General features: G+C 34.8%; 1 protein-coding gene across 1 annotated transcript; it reads left to right on the top strand.

The window, feature by feature from the left end:
* The first annotated feature begins 543 nt into the window (after positions 1-543).
* On the top strand, positions 544-1,475 carry LOC145039153 (wound-induced protein 1-like). The gene has a single exon (XM_078987264.1). It carries the CDS (start codon positions 793-795, stop codon positions 1,120-1,122), a length of 330 nt encoding a protein of 109 aa, XP_078843390.1. The 5' UTR covers positions 544-792; the 3' UTR covers positions 1,123-1,475.
* Positions 1,476-16,010: the final 14,535 nt, after the last annotated feature.

Genomic DNA, 16,010 nt, shown 5'->3' with positions numbered 1-16,010 from the left:
ATATGGTTTATCTGTTGTCACAAATTCAGTTCCTACAACCTTAAAAGACCAAATTACCCTCACATTAACGGACAAAAAACAATCGTCTATATATTCCGGATTCGTTTTCCGGCTGCTACCATACATGACAAAAAGTTCAATTTGTGAGACAATTTCTTTATTTTTCTCATTTATTGCAAGAAAATAATGATTTAGATTTTCTTTACTTATTCCTTTACTAGATTATTTCAATACAATTTAATATGCTATTTTACTTTACAAAGCAGTATTTTCCGATCCTGACAACGACGGGGAATCTTTTCTAATTATTTATTAAATGATATATGTTTAAAATGTAAATAGTTAACTATACAAGTTATGATATTATATAAACCACTTAATATATACTTATCCGTCAAAAGAAAAAAATTGTTTGACAATACACTATAAAAAAACCTTCGCTATATATTCATAGAACACACACGCATGCACGTAGGAAATAAATTAAAGATGAGTAAACACCGAAATTACCCCTACCATCGCTCTATAAAAAGCTGAACTCAATGTCCATATCCAATATCCCCGACCCCAACACGTTTCGATATCTATTCTAATTCTCTCTTTCAAGTCCCCACAAGGCGTCAACTTCTGACCGAACTGGCTAACCCTCAAGAAGCTCTGGAGGATTCCAGCAACGAGAGCGTGGTTCTCCAGCTCTACCATGCCCTAAGTTCTCGCGACGTTCGCACTGTTCGTAAGCTCTTAGCACTTGATCTCGAGTGGTGGTTCCATGGCCCTCCGTCTCACCAATATATGATGCAACTGCTCACCGGAACCGGAACTGACAACACCCACTCTTTCGACTTCGTTCCTCTTTCCATTGACGCGTTTGGATCTACTGTCATCGTCGAAGGCTGCGATCAGGATCGCGAAGTCTCCTGGATCCACGCCTGGACAGTTAACTCGTATGGCATAATCACTCAGGTACGGGAGTACTTCAACACTTCCCTCACTGTCACTCGTTTCGGTAGTAACTCCTCCAAATCTGACGCCATTACTTCGCTCCATTGTCCTTCTCTTTGGGAGAGCACTCTCTCTAATAGGGTTGGAAAATCTGTCCCGGGTTTGGTATTGGCCATATAGTAAAGGGGCGGATTCCTTTCGTATCAAGTACGTTTCGTGTTGTGTGCATGAATAAAACAATAATAAGCTAAAGTCAAGAATTTAGAGCGTGGTGTGATTTCCTATGGGTTGACTTATTACCGTGGTGTCTTAAGTCTGCGAGGATGTAAAACGTCCGGCTGAGATTCGTGGGGATACAGTTTGGTTACAGCTTCTTTCAAATTGGGTGTGTTTGGTTATTAGTTTCCGTCTGTGTGGTTTGTGTTTGGGATTTATATTGTAATCGTAATCAAAGATGGGGATATACTTGTATTCCTATTCTTGGTTATTTTCTGTTGTTTTAATAAAAATGTTTTATATTGATTTTCTAATAACGGTTGAAATGTTGCAATCTTACTTAAAATAAATAAGAGAGTGATTAACATTGAAATTTTGTTCGTTTTGAAACAAACAGAAATTCACGTTCAAGTTAATTTTAAATTATCCAAAAAAGTTTCACAAATTTGTTTAAGCTTTTTAGTTTGTCTAGTTCTCATGATTTTTTTTTTTTTTTTATGGATAGTCTATATGAGCAAAATTTATATATAAAGGGTTCTTATGATTAATTTTGTTAACAAGTTAATTTTCACAATATCTTTTGTTTTTTTTACAGAAAATCTATAAAAAAAAAAGTCCTAATATACTATAAATTTTTTTAATAATGTCTTAAATTTTATTTTCATTTTTTAAAAAATCCTGACTTCTTCACTTTTTAAATAGAAAAAGTCCAAGAAACCGGTTAAATTATTTACTTTAGCTATTTTTGGACTGTTCAGCAGTTAATGAAATCAAATTGATAATTTTTTGAAAATAATGAGATTTTTTTTTGCAGATTTCATCAAAATTTGTAAATAATGGATAAACATATTTTTTACGTATATATATCTATTTTAACATATTTAAGTGTTTTTAAGTTTATATATGTATATGTGTACGTATTCTAAATTTGTAAACATATTTTTTTATTTCTTTCTATGTATTTTTAACCATTTTACATGCTTATTTATGTATTTTATGTGTTATTTTTTATGTATTATATATATATATATATACATATATATATATATATATATATATATATATATATATATATATATATATATGCATTTTTATGTATTTATGTATTTTTCAAGTTTTTTATACAGATGTTTATATATTTTAAATATATAAACGTATGTTTCACACATTTATATGTATTTTTTTAAAGTATTTTACATATTTTTTTGTATGTTTTTATATGTTTTCTATGTATTATGTATTTATATGTATTTTTGCATATTTATGTATTTTTTATGTTTTTTATATAGATGTTTATGTATTTTTATGTTTTTTAAATGTTTGATCGTATTGTTTTATGTATTTATGTATTTTTTTTATTTCAAGTCGTTTTCACTATTTCAACTAATTTGGATAAAATCTTTGAGTGTGTCTAGATGATTTTACTACATATCAATATATGTGTGTGTGTGTGTTTGTGTATATATATATATATATATATATATATATGTGTGTGTGTGTGTGTGTGTGTGTATATATATATATATACACACATAAATAAATACGTTTACATGTTTAAAATGCATAAAAATACGTAAACATATACATTTAAAAACTTAAAAAAATACAAAAGTATGTAAATAATAGCATGGTTGTAAAAACCAGGCTAGGTGGCCAATTAATCGGCGCCTAGATGTTTGCGGCCTCCACCCGCCAACGAATAGGTGTTAGAGGGTTAATTAATCAACCTTGGTCAATATCGGTCAAAATCGGTCCAATTCGGTCCAAATTCGATTAAATCAGACCAACTCGGACACCAATATTGATTCCAATCCACTCTAAAGTCATTGGCCCAAAGGAGCCAACAACCCAAAGCATAGATGCTTTGCGTTTCAAAGGGTATGGTCGCTCCTTTTCATACAATATCTCTACCAATTATTTTGTTGCACCAACGATGTGTGATGTGGGACTAGAGATTGAATATATCTTGATCACGTCTTTGTAGTTCACGTAATAGGTGGTTGAAGGTTTGAGCTTCAGTTTTCAATGGTGATTTAGCTTCTCAATTTTTGCTAGAGTTCCTTACAATTTTTCCATTCCATCGCATTTAGTCTAACTCTGGCTCCTCCAATGACTATGACTCAGACTACTTTACTACTCGCCATCGTAGTAATTGTCTCTGACTTCTACCATCATCTCTATTGTTCCGTCTGTTACCATTCTCTTCTACCACGAAGATGTTTCTGGGAACTGTACTCGAAGTGTTGGGAGTATAATATTAAGGTAATTCTTTACTGAGTTCTCAAAGTGTTAGCTATCGTCTCAGACTTCACACATATTTCAAAATTTGTATAATTAAATCAGTTTCTCAGGTTCATGGTTAAGGTTGAGTTCAAAACTATTTCACACTTTTTAATGATGTTACCGTTGTATGAGATTACCGTTTCTTAGGTTTATTGTAGTTGAATGTCATAGGAGGTTTCTGCAACTGAATGTCATAGGATTGTTCGACATCAATTAAATCTGCCTTTACACCTATTTCGAAGGATTGACACACATAAGGTGTTTGATGAAAATCCTCACGGGGTTCACTGTTGGTCTTGGCGAAAGGAGACATAAATGTTGATTAAGGACTTCAATATGATGAATCTTTTTGTTAATTCCTTACTTTGCTCTTGATTAGTATCCAATTCCAGGCCATCAAAATTTGAAACCCCTACAAGCCATGAACCGGACTCTGATGATAAAAACTGAAGTTGGCAAGACTGATATTGTTAAGATCTTGGTAAATAACAACCATAAGCTTTTGTATGCTGAATTGCAAGGAAGGAAAATGCCTTTGAAAGTGGATGTCGCCTCAATTTCTTTGATATCTTAACCTAAAATTATGAAACGTTGAGTTATTATTTATTTATTGGTATTGTGAAATGTTGAGTTGTTATAATTTTACATTTATTAATGATATATATAATGTTATATTCATAGAATTAATGTTATAATTATTAATTTTTTAATAATTAATGGTCCCCGATTAATCACCGCCTAGCCGATTAATCTCTTGACACTAGTCCACAGTCAAGCTACCGCCAAGCAATTTCTGCAACCTTAAAAATAGATATAAGTACGAAAAAGATACGTTTATACATTATATATAAGTTTTGAAGAAATCTGCAAAATAGTCTCATTATTTTGGAAAAAATAACGATTTGGTCCTATGACCTGCTGAACAAGTCAACAAGCGTTAAAGTGAATAAATTAATTAGATTCTTGAACTTTTCTATTCAAAAAGTTCAAAAAATCGGGACTTTTTTATTCACAAAATAAAATTTATGACTTTATTAAAAATTTTCCAAAAAAAATTAGAATTTTTCTGTAGATTTCCCTTTTTGCATATAGATGATACTCTTTCTCTCTCTCTCTCTCTCTCTCTCTCTCTATATATATATATATATATATATATATATATATATATATATATATATATAAGGTATGAGACCCATATATTATATGAATTTATTTAAAATAAAATTTAATATGAAATTCTAAACGTTTGAAAATTTTTGAATTTACAAAAATTTTTTGAAAAAAACAATCTAATTATTAAAATTAATTTTTTTTACTTTCAAGTATAAATAAATATTTTAGACAAATAAACAAAAGAAACTAATGAGGCATTAGTTTAGTAATTATGAAATTAGTGGAAAAATTCATTAATTAAATAGAAAAACAATAAAATGACATGTAATTACTATATGAAATATAAAAAAACGAAAAAATCATAGAATGACATGTAAAAAAATTAAATAAAAAAAATATGAAGAAAAAATAATATGGCATAATCTATTAGAAGATAACAAGTAGCACAATCATTTTTATTTATTAGAGAGGATATATATATATATATATATATATATATATATATATATATATATATATATATATATACACACACACACATATATACATACATACACACACATACTATTTTTCTTCATAATAAAACCTACAATCTCCTCCATCTTCATTTATGAAAATCATAACACCCAAAGAAATTAAGAAACAAGTGTAACATCTCAAAAATCAAGATAAAATTTTTATTTTCAAAACTTACCAAAAACTGATAAGTGTTTACAAAACATAGTCTCCAAAAGTTATAATTGTGAATCAGATTACCCTAATATCAAATATCATAAAATACGAAGTATGTGCACGATCAAGCATTCGCCTTGCCTCTGTCTTATGGAGTACCTGAAAACATAACAATCAAACTGTACACTAAACCTAAGTAATTTTCCCCAAAGTACCACACATAACCATACAGATAATACCATACACATGGGAGCCTTCAACCGGATGGGACTGTCTAGTAGGGCCTACAACTTATCTTAATCGTTCTCCAGGCCTTCTGCCTAACTGGTCCGTCTCTCGGGCCTTAACTTTATCCGAATTGCGGCAGATACCTCAGCCGCCAACACAATGCAGGACCGCCTCAACCTAACAAACTATAACATGTTTACATATACAATAACAATCAATAATCAGTAAATACAGGTAATCATACAGATCTACTAGTCTAAAAGATAATCGGTGAAAACAGGTAATCATACAGAACTTCTAGTCGAGCATATAGCCTACTATCATAGCATCAATCCAATATACGAGGATACATAATCTAGTAGGCTGACATTGGTGCCATCGACCCATACGTAAAGGGAGGAAAACTCACCTCACAGTGTAAAAGATAGTAGAAATGAATGTTGGTCCTGATGCCAATCCTACAGTCACCTATACAACAAACATTAACCTAATCTCAAACTACTGCTCAAAATACCCAAAATGTCGCTAAGTCAACTTGGTGAAAGCTAGGTCAAAATTCAAAGTCAACTTTTGCAGGTCGTCAAGCCATGGACACAAATCGCCAACAAAATATGGGTATTAGCCCAGTCGCCATGTCGTGGTAGCCTAGGACATGCTTTGGGTAGTAGGCTCTCAACAACTTAATGTATTAAGTTGTTGTTTTGAACATAAGGGATCCAAAGCTCAGATCTGGTCTATTCTAAGGTCCAAGTGGATAAAGTTTCCAAATTTATCTCTTTAGACCCTCCAAGAGATAGAGATCTCACTTCTTGGTCTAAAAAGGGAGAACATAACTTGACTTAACTCATCAAGCACTTTCTGTCACACCCTAAACCGGAACGGCATAAAAGTTTTGGGGTGGAGGATGTGATGTCAAGTATCACAACATATGCATTATAGTAATCAAAGCACAACAACCATTGCATTAATAATAATAATTTTACATAGGTTACATTTAATAACAACATCGAAGTAAATACAGAGAATAACATTAAGTGCAACTCGGTACAAGGTTGTCTTCACAAAAGCTCCGGGAGTGTACCTGTCTTTTTATGACCTGAGAATACAAGTTATTTTGAAAATGAGTATCAGCATTTTAATGTTGGTGAGTTCATAAGTATTTAATGACATTGTTTATAAATACATGTTTTACTTCAAAATAAACACATAAAAGATGGTGGTTTAGAATTTACATAGTATTAGCATCCTTTCTAGAAAATCCTATATTTTCTAATAAAAGTAGTCTTCTACCAAGAGTCAATTGTTTTATGTTTAAACCAAGGAATATCTCTACTATAAGCAGTATTCTACCAAGACCCAATTGTTTTATATTTAAGGAGTGATTTCCCCCGAAAATACTATCATTATCAAAAAATAGTTTATACTTTAAAGAATATGTGAGAAGATCATAAGCAAAAGTAATAGGGAAAAATAATATTTTACCTCAATAGTAATACTGTTGGCTAAAAGTAAATAAAACAGACTCCAGGTGGTATGGAATGAACCATACGCCTGGCAAAGTCTAAAGGAATGAAGTACAGACTCCAGACGGTATTAAGTGAACAATATGCCTCAGAGAGTCTAAAAGAATGAAATACAAACTCCAGGAAGTATTAAGTGAACAATATGCCTCGGAGAGTCTAAAAGAATGAAACATAGAATCCAGGAAGTATTTAGGGAACAATACGCCTCTAAGAGTCTAAAAGAACGAAATATAGACTCCAAGAAGTATTAAGGGAACAATACGCCACGGAGAGTCTAAAAGAATGAAACACAAACTCCAGGAAGTATTAAGTGAACAATACGTCTCGAAGAGTCTAAAATAGCCTTTAATCTTATGTGGATTAGATTAATAGTTTAAAGTAGGGCCTAGTATATAACTAGGAAAATATATCATGATATTTTCATATATAGAAATTACCATGATAATACTTATTACCTTAAAGCCGTGAATTATAAGGTAAATGTAAATATACTCGTAACCATACTGATTGACGATCGAATACTTGACGACCTGGTGGCGTCGGAATGAATGTGACATTTGTCACCCCTTGTCTTGGTCAGTCGAGACTGTAGCTAGCAGTCAGGATATGGGAGTGTCTATACACATAATGCCTGCTCTCCCTGCAGGAGACTCTGGTTACCAACTTGACAATGGTGGTATCTGCGTCACGAGGATGTATCTCATGTTTTGATTTCTATAAACCTTTCTTTTTACTAAAGACTATATGTTTTAGAATATAGATATAACTAAGGTGTCATTCATGAATGGTAGGGTTGGTTTCTAAACTATACCTATTATAATTTACTTGAGAGATTATCTAGATGCCTTTGCTACCCAAAGGTGATGAATTGACTAATAGAACTTTTATGACTATATATGTATACATGATATATAACTAATATTTAAATGAACTTTGGACAGATAACCGATACTCTAAACCCACATGCAAACAAGGAAAAGGAATTAAATCGAGCTAGCCTTCCTAAGTCCTTCAAACATTTCTTATATAACTATACATATACAAGCATGCATTTAACGATATAAAAGCGTAAAAGAAGTTTTGGTAAACCTTTTAAAAATCTATAAGGATTTATGACTTGATGACGGTTTATAAAACAAGATTTGAAAACAAGATTTGAAAACCTTTAACTGGATAAAGCAGCTTAACATACAAAAATCTATTTGCTAGCCAGTTATTAATCACATGTGATTGGTATAATAACTTACTAGTTCAACTTGTATCCCCCCATAAAATCATTTAAAAACATATAAAAGGGTTGATTAAGGGGTATGAACTCATTTGACGTGGGTGATTCGGATGAACGGATGGTATAGGATGCTAAGTGTCAAGTAAGGACTTGACCACACACGCGAATCCTATTTAACATGTAATGATACATTTAAGTATCTAATTATTCATTTAATAACTAATTATTCAATTCAGGACATCCTAATGCATGAAAACACTTTGCTACAGTGCTAGGAGTACCAAGGGTTACATATAAAGATAGTATGGCCTCACATTGGAGTTTACTCCTCAAATGGTGGCCCTTAGGGGTGTTTACGGTTTCAAAACCATTTCCCCCATGAGTTTACGGTTGTAAACTCATGGGAATGGTGTCATTGAGTGTTCTAAGGTCTTATCCCACTCATGGAATTATGCTAGACTCGAATCAAGGGCTATGGAAGTGACTACGGCTCAAAATGACCCTTATTTGGAGTTTACGGTCCTTGGACCACTTCTTGGGGAGTTTACGGTCATAAACACATGGGTGTACAGCCGTAAACTCATGTTTTACCCTTCCTTTCATGTTTTGGTGTTTATAGGTTAAGCATGCAAGGTTCTAGTCACTTATACAAGCCATAGAAGGTGTTAAGGGCACTTAAACACCCTTAGAATGTGTTTACAGTTTTGGGAGATCCCCAAACCGTAAACTCATATAACATGGGGATTTTGATGAGTTTTTAGTGTAAACAAGATCATATTAAGCACAAAAGAAGCTAGGGCGAGTGTACTTACGTTCTGGCCAAGAACACAAGAAGATATTGGCCAAGAACACTAGTGTGTGTTCTTGGTGTTCTTGATGAACACTTGAAGATCTATGAAAAAGATAAGATTTCACGGATGAAATCGTGTAAAAACACTAGATTAAGTGTTATATGAACGAATCTAGGAAGAAAACACTTACATTTTGGCGGATTTGATGGAAATGTAATATGATACATGAGCGAAAAACTTGGGTGTTCTTGGGCTTGGAAGTGAAAAATGAGCATAAAATGACTAAGTTTCATATTTATACCCTTTGGGGTTTACGCCCATAAACTCCATGTTTACGTCCGTAAACTCCAAACTTTTGGAGTTTCGTGACTTACGTGATATTCGGCAAACTCTAAGGTATACTTCCTTTTATTTATCCGCTGACGAATATAAAATAATAAATTCAAACGGACTTAAAACCGGCCAAAAATTTTTTGAGATGAATTTGGCTAACGTTTGATGTGCTTGATTCCGGAGTTTGTAGAAATGAAAATTTCAGGTTGTCACATCATCCCCCTGTTAGAGGGAAATTCGTCCCGAAATTAGAGTTCACGCACACACGTAGATGCAATTGGGCGACTCAAAGGATAAGGATGCTTTAGACTCAATAGGTCTTCTCGCTCCTAGATGAATTTAGGTCTTCGCTTGGCATTCCAGCGAACCTTTACTAACGAAATGCGGATTTGTTTCGGTTGCTTGACCTCTCGGTCCATGATCCTTATAGGTTCTTCTACGAAGTTGGGCTCTCATTTATTTTGATCTTGACGAGAATGGTTTCGAGAGTCGCGTCAGACAAGAACTTTTTCAAGTATGAGACGTGGATAGGTTTGGATGGATTTCACGAAATTCCAAAAGTAGTTGAAGTCAGACGTGGGTTGGACGAATTCTTATCAAGAATCTCGGATGGTCCTAAACTCATTGGGAAGATAGAGCTTTTCAGTACTTAGAACATAATGTACTTACATGGTTAGATCATCACTCGACATGATCGCCATTATGAAGTTCCAAAAGTTCCTTCACATTGGGGGTGTATTCTCCGGTTTGGTTCTTGGAAGTCTCGGATCGTCTTCAGATTCGTACTTCTCAATGGTTGGCTTTCAGAGGTTTTCTGGATCATCAGATGTATCGGCTATGTTCTGGCCTCTATTGGTTACGTGACATCTATTTCGACCTAGTATAAAATGGACCTGCACTTTTAACTCTTGAGGTGCTTCTAACGGAAACTCTCGAGGCTGGTGAGATAGGGGGTTTTACCAGATGATGCTTAGAAAATTTAAAATTTTCATTATCATCTTATAGATGCTTTCACAGCACGATCCCTAAACGGAAAGAATCATTCTCTTACTCACTTCGCTGCTTCATGGATAGCAGTCTCCGATCAGGGTTAACTTAGCTCTTAGAGATTTTCTGAAGTGCTGGACTATTTCAGGAGGTGGTTCTACCATTTTGTTTGAGATAGTATTCTTTGGAACACGTAATAGTCCCACACATTTCTAAGACATGCCCTATTCTCTAAGGTGTCGGCTCCCTCCAGATCGTCAGAAGCGCGTGTTCTTGTATAACCCATCGACTAACACCTAGACTGGTGTCAAGTTTACAATCTCTTCATGATTTGGGTTATAAGGCTTAACGCAACATACTATTATACTTTATTCATGTATTCTTGGTTGCGGAGGTGGTCATGTGGTTCTTAGTATTCTAGTATTAACTTTGGAGAGTGCAGCCTATCGTCTATAGGGCGACGGTGACTTCTCTAGCGTGAGGAGGCGGTGTGTCCTAGGCATTACTCGTCTGTAACTGGATGAACAAAGTGTCTGAGTATTGCCAGTGTTACTTACAACTACTCTTCCAGTGTTACTGAGTTTTCTCTATCTAGAATAATCTAGAGAGTATAGGGTTCCATCGCTCGAAATTTCAACTTTTCTCATCCACGCTCTCAGTGTTTAACTTGTCATAACTTTCAGGTTTTTTGGACCTTTGCTGAGATGCTTAATTTATGGGATCAAGCGTGAATGGATGGTCGTAGTCAATGCTTGACTCTTACGACTTGAGTTACTTTTCCTAACCGAGGGTGTTAGCTACTCTGTTGGCTTAACCGGAATGACCACAAATTTTGGATTTTGTGGTCATTTTAGTGGCTCAACCCTCAGTGGTTCTCTTGACACTAACTCCTTTCTTATGGGGAAAAGGATGAAGGGTCGTCTCATAAGGTTCGTGGTAGAGCTCATACTCGGATTAATCACTAATACTTAGTGTATGCAAGTTGTATATAATTTAGATTGACGGGATGTTCAGTTGTGTGGCCCCACCCCAGACCCACAACCCAAAGAGGAACAATAAGTAGGGAGGAAGCACACATCTTAAATTATATTGATTTAAATTATATACCACTCTAATGCATATACTCATTAGTACCAAGTTAATCCCATGAGTTCTTTCTCTTGATTCACGAACCTGGTTGTGAGGTGTAAGAGTCTTTCTAGGGGATCTTCTGAGTAGGCCTCGAACGGTTGTTGTCTTCTGGGATACATGCAGTGCCTTTCGCTTCCGATTTTATCTGTCTAAGGAGGGGTTGGTTAACAGCGCGTGGTACCCTTCTCCTGGGTACTTCTGAAGGTTTGGATAAGAGAGATGATTGACATTTCGCATTAGGTGTTATTATTAGGTTCAGAAGAGTCTTTATTTGATGCAGAGGCTATGGTGAAAGTTCTCTTTACACAACACTAGGAATTTTCACATGGTCGCACCAAGTCGAACCATGATTAACGGCAGTGTCGAATTTAATGAACGTCGACATGATATGGAATGAAGATCGATAGGACCATGTGCTGAATAGAGCACAAAAGTTCCCAGAGACTCAGGTTTCGTCCATGGTATCACTATCGTGGATACTTGGGTTGATAGAATTGACGCCGAACTCTAGGGGGTCCTGATGTTTTGGAATAGTTTACTTTTCATGAATGGATTTCTCACGAGGTCTCTCTCTAATCGCCTAGTATAAACTAGTCATGCGTAATTAAGATTACAAGGATTGTTGACTGAGCGACTCCGCCCTAAATCCACAACCAAACAAGGAACAGGAGATACGGCAGCATCACTCACTCGAGGTCTATTAATCTTAATTATAAATGGCCTTAATGTATATATCAAGCCATTACAGTTTTACCTGATGGATATTTGAATCTTACAATAGTGTTGCGACTTTCGCCTTAACGAGAGTGTAATTACATTTAGAATTGATTATTTAAAGTTTTCGGTTAGTTACTTAGGATTGAGAGACGTACAAAAATTCTACCGGTTTCATTGATGCTTCCCCTGGGAATTAGAGTTAGACTCATCCTGCGCCTTTGTCATTTCTTTCAGTTGGACAGTCCTTCTTGAAGTGCCCAATTTCACCACATAGGTGGCATATTGGATTGGTCCCCACATTTGTGGTTGATGTAATGAACTCAACCGGGGTTCTACAGAAGCGAGCGGTATGCCCCTTCATGTTGCACCTAACACAAAAGGGTTCTCGACAGATACCATGATGATGGTAGTTACACTTGTTGCAGCGGGGGAGATTTCTTACGTATGGTCTTCTTGGAGTCGAGGCGGAAGGGTTGACAGAGGCATTGACCACTTCAGCTCATTGCCCTTCGAAAGTTCCTTGAGTCGAGGTACTTCCCTCCTCGTTCTTAAACCTTCTTTTCAGTGGGTTTGGTTGGGGTTCTTTGGTGGCTTTACACACTGATGTTGGTTGCTGTTGTCCACTGCTTTGATCGGGATTTCGGATAGGGCTCCTACCAACATTGGCATTGTTAGCATTCAGGAGAGCCATGACAGCTATTACGACAGCTGAAACTACAGCTCGGAATGTAGCTTCATCGAATTGAAGGACCAGTGTCTTACTAGCGGGTTGGTTATGTTTCTTTGGAGGCATGGTTTTTCCTACACGAAAAGAAACACAAGCTGATGAGAAAACATTGGTTAACCCATGACGTATCTTTCTTTATTTTGATAGGCATAAATTTTCCTGCGCCTCGGATTATGGTTATCTTAGCGTCAACCTACATCCCTATGATGCAGTCTGGGTAACAGGGTAGGAGTAAGTGCATCGGAAAGCCATAAAATGGGGGTAGTTCCTACTAAGTTATCTTTATACTAGAGGGGTTCACTCTCTGGTTTTGAAAAGACCCGAGAGGAGTTCGGGACAAAGATCATAGGAGAAAAGGCTCATGAAAACTTATGGCTAAACACTCTCAATCGAGGTTTTGAGATCCGATCTATTCATATTAATTGCAACGGGAAAGACGGTTTTCCTGGCACCTAGTGTGAGTAGTGTAATCACTAACTCACTAAATTGTATTATTTTATGGATTTATTAGCATGACGATAAGGAGAAAAGACACTTCTTGGGTTCCATACACTGGCTCCCTCTGTCCACTTCTTATCCCAGACTGGAATAGATGTTGGTTTTCTTCGGGTACTTACCTAGGGTTCTCTTCTCTTGTAGACATACCGAATCTCTACTTCGCCTTACTTCTGATCTTGACCCTGAGTGTCATCACTGCCTTACTTCTAATCCTGATCCTGAGTGTCATCACTGTCTTACTTTTCATCCTGATCCTGAGTGTCATCATTGCCTTACTTCTGATCCTGATCCTGAGTGTCATTACTTCATGATGGATGACTGGAATCTCGGATATTCAGGCGAATTCCTCACCGATGTCCCTAAAAGGTATAGGCACATGGGGGTTTCAATAGTCTCGACTTTGTTTCTTTATTTCCAAATTGGAAACCTTCTCAATGAACCTCTTCTGGGTCTGAATTGACTCTTCTGCCAATCATTGAAGTGGATAAGGTTTTCTAAAGGGTTTCATGCGAGAATAGAAATGTCTAAAGAATCATAAGAGATTATTAAAACATTTCACTGGGTGATCCATATCGATTCCTGCTACAATTTCATAATGTATACGAATCATATATAAATTAGATCTGATAGGCCTTCGAATATGTAATACTACTCTATATCCACATCCAAACAAGGAAAATGAAGTAAAGCGAAACCACACATTCTTAGCCTATGAGATTGTGACAACTGTCAATTCAGGTCATTCTCGGACTCATGGATCTTTATAAAAACCATTCATGCACAACATGCCATGGCCTAGTAGTATAAATTAGGTCAAAATCTTGCATAAACTAGGATCCAACTAAGAGCTAGGACTAATATACTTAACTCTTACGATTCTAGTAAGTTGCTTAACTACAATAGGACAGGACAATACCATAATTAGAATGAAACTTCAAAATTTGTTACAATTGAAAAAGGGTATCAAACCCTAAAAATAAATTAAAATATTCTAATTTCATTCCAATATGATAGTGAATATCAAACAATGTTCCAAAAACCCTAAAGAGCCAAAATCCAAATTTATAAACCTTAAAGCTTAAAAACTTTATAAAATTGGTTATAAACTTCCTAATATCAAATTTTTATTAATCAAATTATGGATTATAATCAATTAAATAGAAATTTAAATTATCATACATTAATCATAATTTATTAGTTAAAAACAAGATTTTTAAATAAATAAAGAATTGCCTTAATAAACACTTTTATAAAAATTAGGGTTTTATAAAAATTAAGGAGGGAGTTTTATAAAGTTTGAATTTAGGAGAGAGGAGGCTTTAATGCTCACAAAATCTGGCCATCCCCTCTCCCCATGCTCTCTCTCTTCCCAAAACTCAATCATTAAGACTTATTCCCCACTCTTCCACTTCTCTCTTCACTCTTTCTCACACTCCACACTTTCAACTCTCAAACTCTCTTCCTTTCTCTCTAAACTCATGAAAATTTTCAGTCAAGAACACCTCTCCACACTCAAATCTTCATCTTCCAAGGCTAATCTTCAAGGTATACACGAAAATCTTTCACCATTCCTTACATTTCCTTCTTGTTTTTAAAGGGTTTTCTTGTATTTCTTTTGCTTCTACACCATTCTATATGAACATTCATAAACACTTTCATGAATGTCGAGTTTGATGATGATGGTGGTAGGGTTGCACCCAAGAACAACATGCATGTTGTTTAATGCTGAAATCCAAGGACCAAAACCTATGTCAAACACTAAAGTTCGGATTTTTACAAGTTTAAAAGGTTCATACACCTTATGAATTCAAGTATTTCCTTTAAAAGCATCACTATGACAAACATATGTCCATGCATGGTCTTCAAACCGTGATGCATGTGATGAACACCAAGCTAAAGAGCTTGATGATCAAAGTACATTGTTAATAGTGCATGTAAATGATTTTGTCTATAAAAATATCTTAAAGTTCTTTTCTGTTCAAATACAAATTTTTCCAGATTCCATTAAGGTAATATGAAAATTAGGAATATCCCAATAATTTTTATCATTTCCTTGATTTATTAAAATTGTTGCAAGAAAACAAGGGCATAAATCACATAAAATACTTCCAGAGGTCTATAAATCCGGAATAAATTCTTGGATGACCCCTATGGTGAATAATGACCTCTCATTAAATTTCACCGATTTATGTTGCAGTTTTTTATGATTTTCGATTTTCTTTTTGTTTGGGTGCAATAAATCACAAAACCACTTTAGAGAGTGTGAAAATTGTATCAAACAATTTTTGAAGCTCTTAACTGTGGTGGGAGACTCAGAAAAATAATTTCAGAATTTTGCATCATGCCTTTGTGTTTTTCCCAATTTTTGGTAATTATAATGGCCTAAAGATAGGAAAAATAGTTCTGATTATCCAAAATTCATGCAAATTTACCAGGAAATCATGGTGTACATTAGGAGGTTATATAAAGCTTTTGATGATTTTTATCTACATTATACTATTTTTCTCCTATTTTCTAAGGTTAAATACACTTAAATACACTTAAATACACTTAAATACCCAAAACCGGATTATACAATATGAAAACCACTTTTGGTATTTTTCCCAGATTACTTACACTGT

Source organism: Lactuca saligna, chromosome 4 (genome assembly GCF_052625555.1).
Source record: "Lactuca saligna cultivar CGN05327 chromosome 4, ASM5262555v1, whole genome shotgun sequence".
NCBI classification, from domain to species: domain Eukaryota; kingdom Viridiplantae; phylum Streptophyta; class Magnoliopsida; order Asterales; family Asteraceae; genus Lactuca; species Lactuca saligna.
This window is presented reverse-complemented; position numbering and strand designations above follow the sequence as displayed.

What these genes read in the sequence shown, in the direction of transcription:
- LOC145039153 (XM_078987264.1), top strand. Translation starts at nt 793, where the DNA reads ATGATGCAACTGCTCACCGGAACCGGAACTGACAACACCCACTCTTTC.